The sequence below is a fragment of the Ornithorhynchus anatinus genome, chromosome 2 (assembly GCF_004115215.2).
Source record: "Ornithorhynchus anatinus isolate Pmale09 chromosome 2, mOrnAna1.pri.v4, whole genome shotgun sequence".
Lineage (NCBI taxonomy): Eukaryota > Metazoa > Chordata > Mammalia > Monotremata > Ornithorhynchidae > Ornithorhynchus > Ornithorhynchus anatinus.
In genome coordinates this window covers 132501827-132520539 of record NC_041729.1, presented here as the reverse complement: position 1 = coordinate 132520539, position 18713 = coordinate 132501827, and the positions used below count along the sequence as shown (strand labels likewise).

General features: G+C 42.3%; 1 protein-coding gene and 1 non-coding gene across 3 annotated transcripts in view; one reads left to right on the top strand and one right to left on the bottom strand.

Moving 5' to 3' along the window:
* The window catches only part of TBC1D4 (TBC1 domain family member 4), a 219158-nt gene that overhangs the window by 190933 nt on the left and 9512 nt on the right, over positions 1–18713 (top strand). For both annotated transcript variants that reach the window (XM_029058002.1, XM_029058003.2), the window contains 3 exons: positions 6243–6487; positions 9279–9438; positions 15784–15953. In XM_029058002.1, the coding sequence (XP_028913835.1) occupies positions 6243–6487; positions 9279–9438; positions 15784–15953 (575 nt within the window). The remainder of the gene's footprint in view (positions 1–6242; positions 6488–9278; positions 9439–15783; positions 15954–18713) is intronic.
* On the bottom strand, positions 2133–2270 carry LOC114809633. Its single transcript, XR_003757409.1, has one exon. It is a non-coding gene; the product is annotated as a small nucleolar RNA SNORA7 (small nucleolar RNA).

Sequence of the window (18713 nt, the reverse complement as noted above, 5' to 3'; positions counted from 1 at the left end):
TCTGACTCCCAAGCCTGTGCTCTTGCCACTAGGCTGTGCTGCTTCCCTGTACTAAGTGCTGGAATGGATTGAGTTCGACATAGTCCCTGTCCCATATGAGGCTCACAGACTTAAACCTCATTTTGCAGATGAGGGAATTTAGGCACAGAGAAGTGAAGTGACTTGCCAAAGGTCACAGAGCAGACAAGTGGAGGAGTAGGGATTAGAACCTAAGTCCTCTGACTCTCAGTCCTGGGCTCTAAGTACTAGGTCATGCTGCTCCCCAATAGAATATAAGAGAGTTGGTAGCTGTGTTTCATGTCCACACTGAGCTTTTGGTTTAGAGGGGGATATAGATATTATAAAAATATGTAAATTTTGGATATCAATTGATCAGACAGTCACGGAAATTTATTGATGTTACTTGAGAAGCTTTATGGTTTAGTAGAGAGAGCACAGGCTTGGGAGTCAGAGGATGTGGGTTCTAATCCTGACTACGCCACTTGTGTGCTGTGTGATCTTGGGTAAGTAACTTCACTTCTTTGTGCCTCAGTTACCTCATCTGTAAAATGGGGATTAAGACTGTGAGCCCCACATGTGAGTACCTGATTACCTTGTAACTACCCCAGTGTTTAGAACAGTGCTTGGCACATAGTAAGCACTTAACCAATACCATAATTATTATTATTATTAGTATGACTTGAGCATTGTACTAAGAGTTTGGGAGAGTGCAGTACAACAGAGTTAACAGACACATTCCCTGCCCACAGTGAGCTCGCAGCTTAGAGGGAAAATTGTCCATCAAGAAATTGACTGGAATTGCGTGTGAGAGAGAAAAAAACAAATGTAATAAATTGGGAAGGGAAATGACTTCAAATAATATGAATGACCCCACTTTCAGGATACTATACCCATTAATGTGTGTGCTTGAAAAAAGCTGAATTGGAATTAACAGTTTCATATAATAATAATAGTAATTATTGTACTTCCTAAGCACTTACTCTGTCCCAGACAGTGTTCTAATTGCTGAGGTAGAAACAAGACGATTGGGGTGGACACAATCCCTGGCCCACATAGGGATCAAAGTCCTAATCCCCATTTCCCAGATGAGGGAACTGAGGGACAGAGAAGTGAAGTGACTTGTCCATGGTGACACAGCAGACAACTGGCAGGGGAGGATTAGAACCCATGACCTTCTGACTCCTAGGCCTGTGCTGTATGTACTAGGCCATGTTGCTTCTCGCTGGGTATGCACAAAGACTGCCCCTGTGTTGATGGGTTTCTCTTTGCAGCATCTAGTACTTTTTTGCTTTAGATTTTGAATTTTCATGAATGCCTTGAATCTTCTATTCATAACCCCCTCGAAAGGAAAAACAAAACAAAAGGCACTCTCCTTTCTTGATGTACATTATGCCAGGCTGGTTTCTCCATCTCAGTTGTCTCGCAACATTCAGCTCTTACGCTGCATTGTCAAAAGATGCAGTGACATGCAGTCCTTCACTGGGTCTTTAAAGCATTTCTTCTGCCCCTTTGCTTGCACTTTTCCCATTTCACAACATCATCATGCAGGAATCATATCGTCAGTCATTTTCCTTCGATGTTCTGACCGGTGAAGCTTTGGGGATCCTGCTTTTCCACTTGATGGCACACAGATAACAGTGCTGGAATTTCTCCACAGGACTCACAATCCTCTTGGAGGTTGTTCAGCACTACAGTTCTCTAGACCTTCGGCTCGGTGAAGCTCGGTGGCATTGTAAAGCACTGCCTGACACACTGACCTTCTTGCTTCTGTTGTCTACTTTCCTTCCTCTTTTTACATTATGACACCATCGCCTCAGTAACCAAATTTCATGCTTGCATTCAGTTCCATGTGGTCCATGTGAAGGTCTTTGGTTGGGTATCATTTCTCTAATGCAAGCTGGTCTTGACTTGTCTTATACCGTCGAGTCGTTTCCGACTCGTAGCGACACCATGGACACACCTCTCACAGAATGCCCCGCTCTCCATCTGCAGTCGTTCTGGTAGTGTATCCATAGAGTTTTCTTGATAGAAATACAGAAGTGGTTTACCATTGCCTCCTTCCGCGGAGTAAATCCTAGTGTCCACCCTCGACTCTCTCCCATGCTGCTGCTGCCCAACATGGATGAGTTTTGCCTTGTAGCAGATGGCCTTCCACTTGCTAGCCACTGCCCAAGCTAGGAATGGAATGGGTAGACCTCTGCTTGACTCTCCTTCCCGTAGCCAAGACTGGTAGAATACTGGAAACTCCCCAGGTGTGATGCTGAGAGGGATGCAAGCTGGTATATCACCTCAGTTGTCTTCACCTAAACCATCAGTCCACAGAACTGATGCTTGAGCCTAGAAGCAGACAGCCACAAAACACAATCCCTAAATGGTCGTTTCTGGAATTTTGGGAAATATTTCAAGCCTATTAAATTGGAGAGTTTCTCAGAGGATCAGAAGTGTATTCTCTTGGCAGTATCCAGGGCACTTACTGTGAATGGGAATGGGATTCCAACCTAGCCCTCCTTATTCCATTGATGGTAGGAAATGGGCCAAAAAGGACATCCTCAATTCTGACCCAGCCAGCTATTCAACCATAGAGTCCTGTCAGGATTTTGATTCATTTCTTAGCAAGTGCCAGAGCTGTGGTACACTTTTGTTTGGTCCCTAAATACTGCAGAGAAGTATTGAATTAGATTCTTACACTTCTTTTGATGTGCTGTGAAGATTCTGGCCTCACTGCCATTTGGGGAATAAACAACTAACGTGATTCCCCCAATGTGTGCTTAGGCCATTGCCAGGAATGGAGAACAGAAAATACTATGGTCGTTTGTTCACTTTAATCGTTAATCTCTCTTCTGGAAGACAATGATGGTGACATTTTTACGAACCTACGGAATCTCTTCCGTGTTCTACGTGCTGAAGAAAAGCTTGTGCCTGAGAGTATAGAGTGACTTTTGTCTATGCTTCTAGAGTTAGGCAGATATTCCATCAGGTCCAGGTGTTTATCAATTTTTTAATAATAATTATGATTACTGTGGTATTTGTCAAGTGCTTACTATGTACCAAGCATGCTACTAAGTGCTGGGGTGTGTATGAGCAAATCGGGCTGGACCCAGCCCCGTCCCACACTGGGGCTCACAGTCTTAATCCCCATTTAAGAGATGAGGTAACTAAGACATAGAGAAATGAAGTGACTTGTTTTAGGTCACACAGTGGACACGTGGTGAAGCTGGGAGTAGAACCCAGTTCCTTCTGACTCCCAGGCCCTTGCTGTTCCACTGTGATGGTGAAGTCCTGAAGAGTTGGAAAGCTGCCATGTCTTCATATGTAGATGAGTTCTGAGTGCTTTGTAGGGGCTCGTCTTTGATGTCAAGGGAAGGTTGAAGTCTCATTTTTATCTGAAAGTTTCTTTCATCTGTGATGAGGGTGGAATCACTAAGCCCTCCTTTCCTTTTCCCTCACTCCCTTCTGTATCACCCTGACTTGCTCCCTTTATTCATTCCCCCTCCTAGCCCAACAACTCTTATGTACATATTTGCCATTTATTTATATTAATGTCTCTCTCACCCTCTAGACTATTAGTTGGATGTGGGCAGGGAATTTTAGACTGTGAGCCTCTTGTTGGGCAGGGATTGTCTCTGTTGATGAATTGTACATTTCAAGCGCTTAGTACAGTGCTCTGCACATAGTAAGCTCTCAATAAATATGATCGAATGAATGAATTTGTCTGTGTATTGTTATATTATACTCTCCCAAGCGCTTAATACAATGCTCAATAAATACGATTGAATGAATGAATGAATGGTGCCGTTATTGTAAGGACAGACATAGGAGACTTCTTTCATGAAGTATAGTCATGCTTAAGTTTTCTTACAAAAGTTTGAAAAGATTTCTCAAAGCATTTGACATTAAGGAGGTGTTTTTCAGGGCATATTTTGGTGCTCAAAATGGTAGCAATGTTGAACATTGGAAAAAATTCATTAGATATTATGGAGCTGTCAACTAAACAGCAACAGGTTAATCTTATTCAACCAGTGTGCAATTTTTTTTGTAAATACTCTTCAAGTACAAAGGATAATGTGTGTGTGTGTGTGTCTGTGAGAGAGAGAGAAATATCAACACTACATTTTTTTTAATTCTCGAAAAAAGGGAGATAATTCCTGGAGAAGTCCTATAAGGAATATCAAAAAATGCATCAGAAACCAAGTGGAATTTAGAAAGGTTCTTTACCACGTGGAACACCTTCCATGTTGAAAAATCAGAATGAGCCTTAGCAGCATTACCTTAGAATTCTCCCCAAGACAAAATTTTTATGGGTAGACTAGGGAAATCTGGACAGCTTAAGTGTGTCTGAAGGACTTCCACGTTGAAGGGGAGTCAGCTCTCTTTAGTCTCCCCTCAGGATCAAACATGAGAAAACCCAGTTTCGCAGATGCATGACTTTAAAGCTTCTTCCCCATCAGTCATCCAGAGCCTGAGAGGAAGAGGGTGCAGAGGGCTGTTAGTCACTTCCTCTTTCTTCTTGGTATCTCTCCTCAGACTCCATTTTCTATGCTTGTCCCACATTAAGGATATGATGTTGTTTATGGAGAAGAGCAGATGTGGGGTTCCAGTTTTTGTCTGAATGAACAATTCATTGTTCATTTATTCATTCAATCATATTTATTGAGAGCTTACTGTGAGCACAGAACTGTACTAACTGCTTGGGAGAATTCAATAGAAGAGCATACAGACACATTCCCTGCCCACAATGAGCATTCCTGCTGGTTTCCTCTTTTTATGACTTTTGCATTGTATTATTGTCCTACTCGTAGTTTAAATTACTATGAATGCATGTGAAGGTACAGTTCAAGCTTTGGTAAAGATATTGCATAGAGATTTTGTAATAGGTATCCTTAATGTTTGATGCAGTTTTGGCTTCTTAGTTATTCCATATGAATTGTCTAAAATATCCCTCCAAACATTCTGTGCCAATGCCAGTGTCTGGTTTGGATAGACCATTAATCTATTCCGGTAATAGTATTGATTGTGTTCTTCTGACTTGAGGTTTGAAATAGTTTAACAATTTTGAGGGCATTTCTCCATGAAGTATTTAATTTTCCTGTTATACTGTTAGCTCCTGTAGGCACAGAAAGTGCCTACCATCTCTGTTATATTGTACTCTCCCCAGTGCTTAGTAAAGTGCTTGTCACACAGTAAGGGCTTAAAAAATGTGATTGATTGATTTTTTTAAGCTTTACATGATGGGAGAGCAATTCTGTAAGGTCCTTGGGGGCAGGGATGATTTCTTCTATGCCTGTTGTATCCTCTTACACAACTACAGTGCTCTGCACACAGTAGATATTCAATAAATGCCCCTGCTGCTGCTGATGAAACATAATAAACTTTTGTGGATTGCAGTTCATAAACATGTATGCTGTCATTTTTGAAATTTAACAATCATATATAATTGAGATTCCTTTAGTCTACATGGTTATTATTTTTACCAATTTAAAAAATTTGCACTGTGATCATGAAGCCACTTTACAGTTTGCTTGTGATTTATAAATCTTGTGTTACATATGGACCAGATATAAGTAACTGATGCCCTATAGTGTATCACTTCCATGCTTATGCACTGGTTACATCCTTTTTATTATCTTTTTATTATCTTTTTCTCTTCTTTTCTCTCTTTTCTTTTCCTACTCTCCCCTCAATTCTTTTCTTTTCCTTTTCTTCCCCTTTGTTTCCCCTTCTTCCCTCTCCCATTTTTTAAGTCAACAGTGACATGTTCTGAGTCCATCTTAGTGGCACCGAAGGATAAGTGCCAGGTGAAAATACTCTGATTTGGGTAAATGCCAGGTGAAGACACTGTCTGACCTGTACAGACACTGCCTAAATGCTACTGAGTAGAATGGGTCAGCAATATCAGGAGAGATATGAAAAGTTAGTTACTCACTGACTTAAAAATGAATAGAACATAAGCTCCTTGAAGGTAGGGATTACATCTTCTATCTCTGTTGTCCACTCCTAAGGGTTTAGTTCATTCATACTATTGTATTTATTGAGCACTAAATGTGTGCAAAGCACTCTACTAAGTGCTCGGCAAGTACAATTCAGCAATAGAGACAATCCCTGCCCACAGTGGGTTCACAGACTAGAAGACAGTCTAGTTCAGTGCATCATAAACATGTAATTCCTACTACTGATTACTTGTTTGAATGAATTACAACAATATTGCTCCCTCCTCTCTCTTTCTCTCTCCCTTTCTGTATTAGGAAGAACATTTCCAACACATCCTTACTTTTCTGTGCAGCTGGGAGCAGGACAGCTGTCTCTCTTTAACCTCCTCAAAGCCTACTCTCTGCTGGACAAAGAAGTAGGTTATTGCCAGGGAATCAGTTTCGTGGCAGGAGTACTCCTTCTGCACATGAGTGAAGAGCAAGCCTTTGAAATGCTGAAATTCCTCATGTATGACCTCGGCTTCCGTAAACAATACAGACCCGACATGATGTCACTACAGGTGAGTTGTCCCTTCCTGTGCAATTATAACAAGATCCCGATACCGAAATTACTTGGTGGAAACCCACCTCTGAATTTCTACTAGCTAAAAGAATTTGGTGGTGCTACTGTAACAATATTACCTAGGATGACAACATGGCCTAGTGGCAAGAACCTGGGTTTGAGAGTCAGAAGATGTGGGTTCTAATCCCAGCTCCGCCACTTGTCTGCTGTGTGACCTGGGCAAGTCACTTAACTTCTCTGTGCCTCAGTTACCTCATTTGTAAAATAGGGATTGAGACTGTGAGCTCCATCTGGGAGAGGGATTGTGTCCAACCTGATTTCCTTGTATCTAGTGCTTAGAACAGTGCTGGCACATAGTAAGTTCTTAACAAGTACTACTATTATTATTATTATCTAGATATTATAAAAAGATAGATAAGCACACTTCTTGTTAAGCTTAGGATAAAGTAGCCCAATCATCTGATGTTCCTTCTACTTAGCTCCTTTTTAAGAAGAACCTAGTGTTATTTAATAAGCATGTGTACATTGTCAGTATGAAACTGGGTTCATGATAAGTGCTCAGGAAATGCTTGTTGGTTCACTGATTCTTGTGTAATAGAAGAAGACTCAGTAAGTACAAGCCACGTATCAAACAAGTTCTCATTTTTAGCCAATTAAAACCTGCTTAGAACCACTTTGAGGTCTTAAGAAGATTCTCTTGAAAGTCCCCTTGATCTCAAGCAGATTCTCTTGAGAAGCAGCGTGGCCTAGTGGAAAGAGCATGGGCCTTGGAATCAAAGGTTCTGGATTCTAATCCCAGCTCTGCCACTTGTCTGCTGTGTGACCTTGGGCAAGTTACTTAACTGCTCTGTGCCTCAGTTCCCTCCTCTGCACAATGGGGATTCAATACCTGTTCCCTCTCTCCTACTTAAACTGTGAGCTCCATATGGGATCTGGTGATCATGTATGTACTTCAGCACTTAACAGGGCTTGGCTCATATTAAGAGCTTAACAATACCCATGTATCAATCAGCCAATCAATCCGTAATATTTTATTGAATGTTTCTGTATGCAGAACATTCTAATAAGTATTTGGGAGAGTACAGTAGAGTTAATATGCTTGATCCCTGTCCTCAAGGAGCTTACAGTTTAATAGGGGAGAGATGCACTAAGTTACATTACAGGTCAGGGGAAGCCATAGACTTTTAGAATGTGTACACAGTGCTTTGGGGGTGGTTGACTAACCATCTGCTTAGAAGACGCATAAATTCTGAATGGAAGCTGGTGGGGTTGTGAGGAAGAGAGATGAGAGCTTAATCAGGGAAAACATCCTGGAGGACACATGATTTCAGAATGGCTGTAAATCATTCAATCAGTCGTATTTATCTAGTACTGTTCTTATGAATGCTTATGAGAAAGGGCCAGGAGTTCCAGGTTAGCAGTAGGAGAGATGAAAATGAGGTGCAGTGAGTAGATTAGCTCGAGAAGAACGAAGTGTAGTATGAGAAGGGTGATAAGTAGCGAGGAGAAAACTGTTTGAGTGCCTTGATGGTTAGGAGTTTTTTTCTGAGAGGAAAGGATGGGTTTCTGAGAAGTGAGGAGGCCACGCGGAATGATATTCTAGAAAAGTGATCTGGGCAACGGAGGATTATTGAGTGCTTACTGGGTGCAGCACACTGTACTAAACATAGAGTGAATAGAGGAGAGGCTGGAGGCAGGAAAGTTTGCAAAGGTTCTGATATAATAGTCGAGTTAGCATTTGTCAAGTGCCTGGAGCAGCTTGGTTCGGGTAGAAAGGAGCATATCTGCCTTATCTCTCCTAATCCTTCGTTTTAAATTTAGAACTCTCTTCAGCTTCTCTGGGCTGCTGGAACTTCCAGTTCAAAAATAGGTTTAGATGTTGCCGAATTGTACATTCCAAGTGCTTAGTACAGTGCTCTGCATATAGTAAGCACTCAATAAGTACAATTGAATGAATGAATGTGTGTGTGTTTGTATGTGTGTATGCACCTGCATCCATCTTCTGGTCTTCCTGAATTCTATGTAAATGCTTATTTACTAAATGCTTTTTCAGGCAAGGTTTGAATGGACATTTGGGTGATCAAGAGGTAGATCCTGGCTACGTTGTAGAGGGGCCCGTCAAACGGCAGGGACTGTCTTTATCTGTTGCTGACTTGTTCATTCCAAGCACTTACTACAGTGCTCTGTACATAGTAAGCGCTCAATAAATACTATTGAATGAATGAATGAATGAAGAACCATTATTTGGCGACAGAGTGACTATGGGGTTAGGAAGAGAAAGAGGAATTAAGGATAAAGGGTGGATTGGGACTAAAGATATTTTAGGGTCAAGATATTTTTGAATTATATTACAAGCCTTGGTTTAACAGTGGTCCAGGCCCTACTATTCAATTCAGACACAGATACAAATACAAGCGAATGGTCACGCAACTTAGGCAAAGAATGTATTTCCAGTCACAGTTGTCCTCCTGGATGGCATCATCATCTGCATCACCTTTGGATTCTGAGAACAGCTATAAAGAATACATCTGTGGAACTGAACCTTTTCATGTGTCAGTAGATGAGCTCTGATGCTTCACTGTAAGGTCCTTAGCTAATCAATGCCTACCTCAAAAATGGTAATGCTCTCGGGATCACCAGAAGAGAATAACTAATGGCAGTTATTTTTAACCAAATTATAAGTAAGCCAAATGATATAGAATATCTCATTGCTTAAATAGTAGCAATAATCTCGGTGAAACCATGGTAAATTATGACTTATTGTATTTTCTTCTCCCAATCAATTTTAGATTCAGATGTATCAGCTGTCAAGACTTCTCCATGACTATCACCGGGATCTCTACAATTACCTGGAAGAAAATGAAATCAGTCCCAGTCTTTATGCTGCCCCTTGGTTCCTCACACTGTTTGCTTCTCAGTTTCCACTAGGATTTGTAGCCAGAGTTTTCGGTAAGAGGTTCTAACACTTAGTCAACTGAGGAGATTGTATTCAGAAGAATATTCCCAGTGCAATATGTCCCTTGTCTTTCAATTAACCTAAACGACTTTCATATACTGCCTGCCATTGATATTTTATCCATCCAACTGACCGTGCTCTGGTATGCCTTGGAAATCACTTAGAGAGTCGAAATGAGAGGAGCCCAAATGTTTGAAGGGGTGGATTTGGCTATTAGACATCTTATTTTCATGAACAAACTCTCAGTGAATAGTTTTTCGGAGGATGCTGCAGATCTACTCCTCTCTTAATGCTTGTTTGAATTTAGAGTTCTTTTCTGCTTCTTCATACTTCTGGAACTCCCTATTACAAAAACAGGGCTAGGGAAGGAGGGTGTGGAGGGTGTGTGTGTGTGTATGTGTTTGCACTCCTAACATCTAAACACCTGGCTACGTGGACTCTGTGTGAATTCTTATTTCCTAAACAGTTTTCCAGGCAAGATCTTTAAATGGACATGTGGGTGATATTTATCCATACTCTTTTGGTTGGGTTTATCTTTATCTTTGGCACCAGACCAGGTAGAAAGAATTGAGTGGCTCAGCTTAGGCTGATCACCCAGCCCCCAGTGGAGCACAGCAAATCATTGCTGGGGCAGGCATGTTTGAGTGGTGGAAAGCAACTTTCTTCTTCTTACTACTCAAAGAAATTGAACTGGAAGGGGGATGACTTCCATGCCATTGCGACACTCTTCATCTCAGTCATGTTTAGTTGTTTTTTAACATGACTAGTTAGGTTTTCATTTTTTTGGCATTAGAGGATTGGGTTGTATTCATTTTCAAGGACTATTTGCATACTCATGCCTTTCAGGAGGCATGTGCCTGGGATTAATTGCCTGTAGGCAGTCAACCAGCCATCTGGCAGCAAAATAAAAGCCAGCTTTTCTTCCAACTCAGCAGTGGATTCACGTACCTCAAGAGCCGCGCTTTAGGAACTTTCTGGAACCAGGCAGGGTGGGCACAAGAGGGGCTTTGACTTCTCTTGAATAACAACAGTGGTATTTATTAATGCTGACTAGATGACAGGCACTGTAGTAGATACATCATAAGCAGATCAGACAATCTCTATTTCCCATAGGGCTCACAGAGGAAGTGGGGAGGGAGAACAGGTGTCAGATTCTTAATTTTACAGATGAGAAAACTGAGGCACCGTGGCGTTAAGTAATTTGCCCAAAGTCCCTCAGCAGGGAAGAGGCGGAGCCACTATTAGAACACAGTTCTCCAGACTCCAGGCCTGTGCTCTTTCTTTGAGAGCCTGGAACCTGGAATTGCTTGAGTATCCAAAGCTGCTAAACTATCCTGAGGGTGGTAACAGGAGGGGACACTGTTCTTGCTAGGACAGATGGGGAACTGGGGCCGGATTAGAAGTCAGGCCTTTTGACTCCCAGACCCCTGCTCTTTCCACTAGACCACACTGCACTGCTTCTCTAGCGTGGCTCTAATTGAATCTGTGGTTGGGTAATCTGATGATTTTTGGTTGAACACAGCACTGTTTTGACCTAATCAGCAGCTCCTGCCGGGTAATTTAATGAGAAATTATGATTACCTAGTACTAGAGAAAGCACTCCTCAGAGACGAGGTTAAATCTACTTTTTTATCCCTGCTGTACTTTATTTATTCCAACTCGACTAAAGAAAAGAACTGCCCCCCCCCCAGCTTCTGCCCTTCTTTTTTTGTGTAGGAAATTTCAGTAACATTTCTCTGTATTAACCCATGACATCTAAATTTGTCACCATCATTGATAAAAATTATGGGGATGATTTTATTACTTTCTTCCATAATAATAATACCTTGTATTATTGTGTGGAGTACATTTGTTTTTTCAAAATGTTTTCAAATCAGTCATCTCCCTTTATCTTCAGGGTATGTCTGTGTAACTGGGAGATGCATGTAGTATTAAACCCAGTTTTTCAGATAATATAGCCTATAGAGGTTAAGTGACTTTCTCTATTTCCCACAGTAGATCAGAATGAGGACCTTAATATATCATTCTGTGAACCATTTCACTTCTTATTTCTTCTAGCTTCAGTCTTACACCAGGATGACTTCTATTAAGATATATATATAATATGTTATATATATGTAATACATCGTATATATATATATATATATTTATATATATAAAGATCTGAGGTTCCCCTGTGAAAAACAGATGTCATTACACTGGAAAGAACACTGTAGCACAAATTTTAACTCCAAAAAAGTGACTCACAGGAGGTTTGGGTAAATCTTTGGATGAGGGGTTCCCAATAATAATAATAATAATACCAACTAATGTTGGTATTTGTTAAGCACTTACTATGTGCAGAGCACTGTTCTAAGTGCTGGGATAGATACAGTGTAATCAGGTTGTCCCATGTGAGGCTCACAGTTAATCCCCATTTTACAGATGAGGTAACTGAGGCACAGAGAAGTTAAGTGACTTGCCCACAGTCACATAGCTGACAAGTGGAAGAGCCGGGAATTGAACCCATGACCTCTGACTCCGAAGCCTGGAGTCTTTCCACTGAGCCACCCTGCTTCAGTGTACTCAAAAGAAAATTAAGATGCATAGAGATAAAAGTTAGGGATGTTAGGTGTCTTAGTAATTAGGATAGACCAGGAAGACAATCAATAGATCAATCATATTTACTGAGTGCTTACTGTGTGCAGAGGACTGTGCTAAGCACTTGGGAGAGTACAGGATAATAATATGACAGAGTTGGTAAGTCACTTTCCCCTGCCCATAAGGAGCATGCTAATTTCTCCAAAGGTCCTGTTGACACAAAACACTGGCTTAGGTCAACAATCTGGTTTGTCATTGTTTGTGTTCCTGTGTTCTGTTTATGTCACTGGAAATTTTGGGAGTTGTGGTGCTCATAGCCTCTAGGGTAAGAAAGAGCAACCCAAATGATTTCCATTCCAACCAGCCAGCAGAGATATTGGTAGTGCATGGACTCTTCTAGAATTCATCATTAACCGCAAAACAAGGGCCTGCCCAGGCTGATATTACCTCAGAACTGCAGAGTCCAAACCCCTAACCAAACAGGCTGATCTGGATTCACTTTCAGGGTATACTCTTGCACACATTCAGTGATCTCAGTGAGCTAGAAGTAATAGTTGGCAAGAAGCAGCATGGCTTAGAGAAGCAGCGTGGCTCAGTGGAAAGAGCCCGGGCTTAGGAGTCAGAGGTCATGGGTTCTAATCCCGGATCAGCCATTTGTCAGCTGTGTGACTTTGGGCAAGTCACTTAACTTCTCGGTGCCTCAGTTGTCATCTGTAAAATGGGGATTAAGACTGTGAGCCTACGTGGGACAACCTGATTACCCTGTATCTACCCCAGTGCTTAGAACAGTGCTTGGCACATAGTAAGAGCTTCACAAATACCAACATTACTATTATTAGAGCATGGGTCCGGGAGTAAGAATGACCTAGGTTTTAATTCTGCTCCACCACTTGTTTGTCCTGTGACCTGGGACAAGTCACTTGGTTTACTTCACCTGTAAAATGTCTTACTTGTTTTGTTTTTATGGTATTTGTTAAGCGCTTACTGCTTAACACTGTACTTTGTGCTATATATAAGATGTTCAGGTTGGATGCAATCCCTGTCCCACACGGGGTTCACATCTTAATCCCCATTTTCCAGATGAGGCACAGAGAAATTAAGTGACTTGCCCAATGGTGGTGCCAGGATTGGAACCCAGGTCGTCCAGCCCCATACCCTTTCCACCAGTCCTTACTGCTTTTCAAGTTAAGCCTGTGAGCTCAGTGTGGGACACGGACTGTGTCCGACCTGATTAGCTTGTATCTATCCCAGTGCTTACTTCAGTGCCTGCTCATAGTAAGCGCTTAACAAATACGATTAAAAAAACAGCAGCCCGCCAGGGCAAACAGTTTGTCTAGTGGATGATCGGAGCCCTGCCGAGATGCTGAAATTCACTTCACCTGGAACCTTTGAGAAGTTTCAGGTTCCTAAATGACCTTGTTCAAATTTTTGCTGGCCTGGACCAGATCCACAGTACTAAAGGTCAGTCAGTCAGTTATATTTATTGAGTGCTTACTATATGCAGAGCACTGTACTAAGCACTTGGCAGAGTACAATAGAACAATAAACAGACACATTCCCTGCCCACAGTGAAAAGGTCCTGATGCTTGCAGAGATCTGGCACCCAGAATCATACAGACCCCGTTGCCATTTCCAATCCCACAGCATCTTGACTGCAGCTCCAGAAATCCATTCCATCACTCTGTGTCCCTCAGGAGGCTTAGCCTCTTGGTGGGAGAGTAGGAGAATAATAATAATAATAAGGCACTGTTCTAAGAGCTGGGGTAGATAAACGCTAATCAGGTTGGAAACAGTCCTTGTCCCACATGTGGCTCACAATCTTAATTCTCATTTCACAGATGAAGAAACTGAGGCCCAGAGAATAATAAGAATGATAATGATGGTATTTGTTAAGAACTTACTGTGTGCCAAGAAGTGAAATGACTTGTCCAAGGGCACACAGCAGACAAGTGGTAGAGCCAGGTAGAGCCAGACCTGTGCCCTGTTCACAAGGCCACACTGAAGGGAAAGGCTTAGGGGAGCAAGCCAGGGAGATACTTGATTGGCTTGAGAGTCCCTGCTGGGGTCACTTAGAGTGGAAATACAACTAAGGGCCTAGAAGTGTGACTGCCCTCACCAAGTAGGCTAGGTTGGCATGAAGGCCAGAGAGTGGCATCCAGGGCAGAGCTCTCTTGAAGTGATACCCTTTGGTGTGAGTGAGGTAGATGTTGTCAACCAACTCCTGTTATGGTGACAGGCTGATGAAACAATTCTTGCTGGCAGTGTATAATGTGTCTGTTACGTTATTATATTGTATTCTCCTAAGCACTTAATACAGTGATCTATACACAGTAAACACTCAATGAATATGATTGACTGCCTGAGTTAATAGGTTTATCTAGTACCTAATACCTTCTTCATTTCTACTTTAGCCTGAAACACAGAAATCAAAGTCAGAAGGAAGGTATCTGGTTGTACCCATGTTTGAAAGTATTTTACAAAAGAATAACAATAATAATAATAGCAATAATGATTGTGGTATTTGATAAGCATTTACTATGTACCATTCATTCATTCATTCAATAGTATTTATTGAGCGCTTACTATGTGCAGAGCACTGTACTAAGCGCTTGGAATGTACAAATCGGTAACAGATAGAGACAGTCCCTGCCCTTTGAAGGGTGTACAGTCTAATCAGGGGAGACGGACAGACAAGAACAATAGCAATGAAGTACCAGGCACTGTTCTAAGCCCTGGGTGAGATACAAGGTAATTAAGTTGGAAACAATCCCTGTCTCACATGGGGTTCACAGTCTTAATCCCCATTTTCCAGAAGAGGTAACTAAGAGAAGTGAAGTGATTTGCCCAAGGTCACAAAACAATCATGTGGTAGATCCAGAATTAGAACCCAGGTCCTCCTGACTTGCAGGCCCATGCTCTAGCCACAAAGCCACATGGAGTGTTGACATCCATTACTGTCCAATAGTCAATCAAAACAAAGTGCAGATTGCGGAATAGTTCAAGAGAAAACGCGTGAACAATTTACTCCACCTGGCTACAGGTGAGGTAAAGGAGAGAAAGGAGGGGGTTGCTCCAGCCTCACCCCCCCAGATGCTGTTGAAGAAGGCCTTGGGAGAAAAAAGCAACTGCATCATTTTTAGTCTTTGTGTTTCCTGAGCACTTTTTGAAGTAGTGTTTGTTGCTCTATTTTCCCATAGAGGAACTGTCTTTTACATTTTGTCTAAAAGTTCTTATTCCTCAGTTCCTGATGCGGTAGAGTCTGTACAGTGAGGATCGATTGTGAGCCCCATGAGGTACAGGGACTGTATCGAAGCTCTTAACTTTGTCTCTATGCAGTAGTTACCATATAGTGGCTGCTTAATCCCCTCTCAGGGTCGTTCCTGGAGAGTTTCCAGTACTCTACGGTCTTGACTACAGGAGGGAGAATCAAGCTGAGACATATCACTTCCAACCCATCCCTAGCTTGGGCAGTGGCTAGCCTGGAAGACAGTCTGCTACAGGTCAAAACTCACCTGTGCGGGGCAGCAGTGGCAGGGGAGAGAGTCGAGGGCAGAGACTCAAGTTTACTGCATGGAAGGAGGCCATTTAATTATTATTCTTAAAAAGAACATTGTAGGTGAAAAAATGGCATAATGAAAAGCTTATTCTTCAACTTGTCAGCTGGACTAGCTTCCAATAAATATTCTTAACCAAAATCATTAACCTATACAGCATTTAGTCCAGTTACAATAATTCAAATTATTTTTCTATTTTTTTAGACATTATTTTTCTACAAGGAACTGATGTCATATTTAAGGTGGCACTCAGCCTGCTAAGCAGTCACGAAGCGCTTATCATGGAATGTGAAAACTTTGAAAGCATAGTAGATTTCCTCAAAAGCACTCTACCTGATATGAATACATCTGAAATGGAAAAAATTGTTACCCAGGTAAAGCTCATATGTGTATTATTTCTAAATGACATGAAGGAAATACAAGTCTGTTGTGCACAAAATCACAATTTTTATTTATTTAAGGGTTCTTCTTGAAGGAATTCTACAGCTTGTCAGCTTTGATCTTGAAAAGACAGTAATTTTGGGGAGAATAATGGAATCAATCAATCATATTTATTGAGTGTTTTCTGTGTGCAAAGCACTGTACAAAGCACTTTGGAGCATAAAATATAAGTTATTCAGTTGGAAACAGTGTGACACCTATTAGACCCTACTGAGGTTTTTTCCTCCAGAGAGTAAAATTGGGGTCACTTTGCTAACAGTCAATGAGGTTCAAAATCAGTCATCCTGTAATTAGTTTGTTTTATGTATTTGTTAAACACTTACTTTGTGTCAAGCACTGTCCTAAGAGCTGGGGTAAAACAAGTTTATCGGGTTGGAACCAGTCCCTTCCCACAGGGGACTCACAGTTGAAGTAGGAGGCAGTAGTGTTTAATCCTCATTTTACAGTTGGGGAAACTGAGGCACATGGCAGTTAAGTGACTTGCCCAAGATCACACAGCAAGCATTTGGCAGAACTGGCAGGAGAATCCAGGTCATCTGACTCCCAGGCTCATGGTCTTTCCACTAGTCCATGTTGCTTTTCTTTAGTGCTACTAAAGGGAGTTATGGAATTAGGAAATTCTACCCAGGATCCAATTGCTGGGGAGATAAAAGATAATCATGCCCCTCATGGGGTTCGCAGTCTAAGAAAGAGGAAGAACAAGCATTAAATCCCCATTTCGCGGATGAAGAAACTGATGCGTAGGGAAGTTAAGTAACTTGCCCAAGGTCACATGGCAGGCGAGTGGAACTGGGATGAGAATCCTAGGCCTCTGACTCTTAGACTGTTGCTCTTTCCACTAGGTCACACTGCTCTAAAAGTGTACCCAAACTGCATCCATATACTATCCCTAGCCACAATGAAGAATGACTTTCCTAAGTTGCCTTGCCACTTTGCTGTGGATACTCAAGGATTAGACTGGATGTCGCTCATGAATGGGCCTCTGGCAGGGAGTCACATTGTCATCCAACTTTTGACTTGTGTGGGCTGGCAGAGAAAGAGAAAGAGAAGCAGGAGAATAAGTGGGGAGAGTTGGAGCGGCTTGAGGATAGCCTGCAGCACCATCCCAGGAGTAGCCCGGCCCTAGGGACAGCGAAGATTGCAGCAGAACTTTGATGCATTGGACTTGTATCCACACAGAAGCACTAATTAATTCCCAGTCCCAACCTGCAGGGCATCTGTGCGTTACTCTGGGAAAACGGCAGGACTGCAGGCCTCCAATGGGACCGTGCATTTTAAGTGGTGAGAAAGAATGGGATCCAAGACCCATTCATTCATTCACTCAATCATATTTATTAAGTCCTTACTGTGTGCAGAGCACCATACTAAGTGCTTGGGAAAGTACAACACAGCCCAGTGTGGGCAGGGATTGTCTCTATTACTGAATTGTTCTTTCCCAGTGCTTAGTACAGTGGTCTACACATAGTATTCACTCAATAAGTATGATTGAATGAATGAACAATAAACAGTGACAGTCCTGCCACTCACAGTCTTTTGCAGGGAGGCAGACATCGGTACAATAAATAAAATTACAGATATATACCCAAGTGCTTTGGGGCTGGGGTTGGGGGGAAGAGCAAAGGGAGCAAGTCAGGGCAACGCCGAAGGGAGTGGGAGATGAAGAAAAGTGGGGCTTAGTCTGGGAAGGCCTCCTGGAGGAGGGGACGTGCCCTCAAGAGGGAGGAGAGTAATCGACTGTCAGATTTGAGGAGGGAGAGTATTCCAGGCCAGAGGCAGGGTGTGGGCCAAGGGTCGGGGGCGAGACAGGTGAGATCGAGGCACAGTGAGAAGGTTAGCACCAGAGGAGCGAGATATTCAGGCTGGGTTGTAGAAGAAGCAGTGAGGTGTGGTAGGAGGAGGCAAGGTGATGGAGAGCTTTAAGCCGAAGGTGAGGAGTTTTTGTTTAATATGGAGTTAGATAGGCAACCACTGGAGATTTTTGAGGAGTGGATGACATGTCCTGACGTTTCTGTAGAAAGATGACCTGGGCAGCGGAGTGAAGTATGGAGCAGAGTGGAAAGAGGCAGGAGGTTAAGAGGTCAGCAAGGAAGTTGATGCAGTAATCTGCAGAGAAGTAGCATGGCTTACTGGAAAGATCACAGGCTTGGGAGTCAGAGGACATGGGTTCTAATCCCAGCTCCACACTTGTCTGCTGTACGACCTTGGGCCAGCCAATTAACTTCTCTGTGCCTCCGTTACCTTGTCTGTAAAACGGGGATTAAGACTGAGATCCTCACGTGGGACAATCTGAGTGCTTTGTATCTACCCCAGCGCTTAGAACAGTGTTTGGCACATAGGAAGCGCTTACCAAATACCATCGTCATCACTATTATTTAATCTAGGTGGGATAGGATGAGTGATTGTATTAATGTGGTAATGGTTTGGATGGAGAGGAAAGGGGGGATTTTAGTGATGTTGTGAAGGTGGGACTGACAGGATTTCGTGATAGATTAAATATGTGGGTTGAATGAGAGTGAGGAGTCAAGGATGATGCCAAAGTTATGGGCTTGTGAGATGGGAAGGATTGTGGTGCCATCTATATTAACAGGAAATTCAGGGAGAGGACAGGGTTTGGGTGGGAAGATAAGGAAGATCTGTTTTGGACATGTTAAGTTTGAGGAGACAAGAGGACATCCAAGTAGAGATGTCTTGAA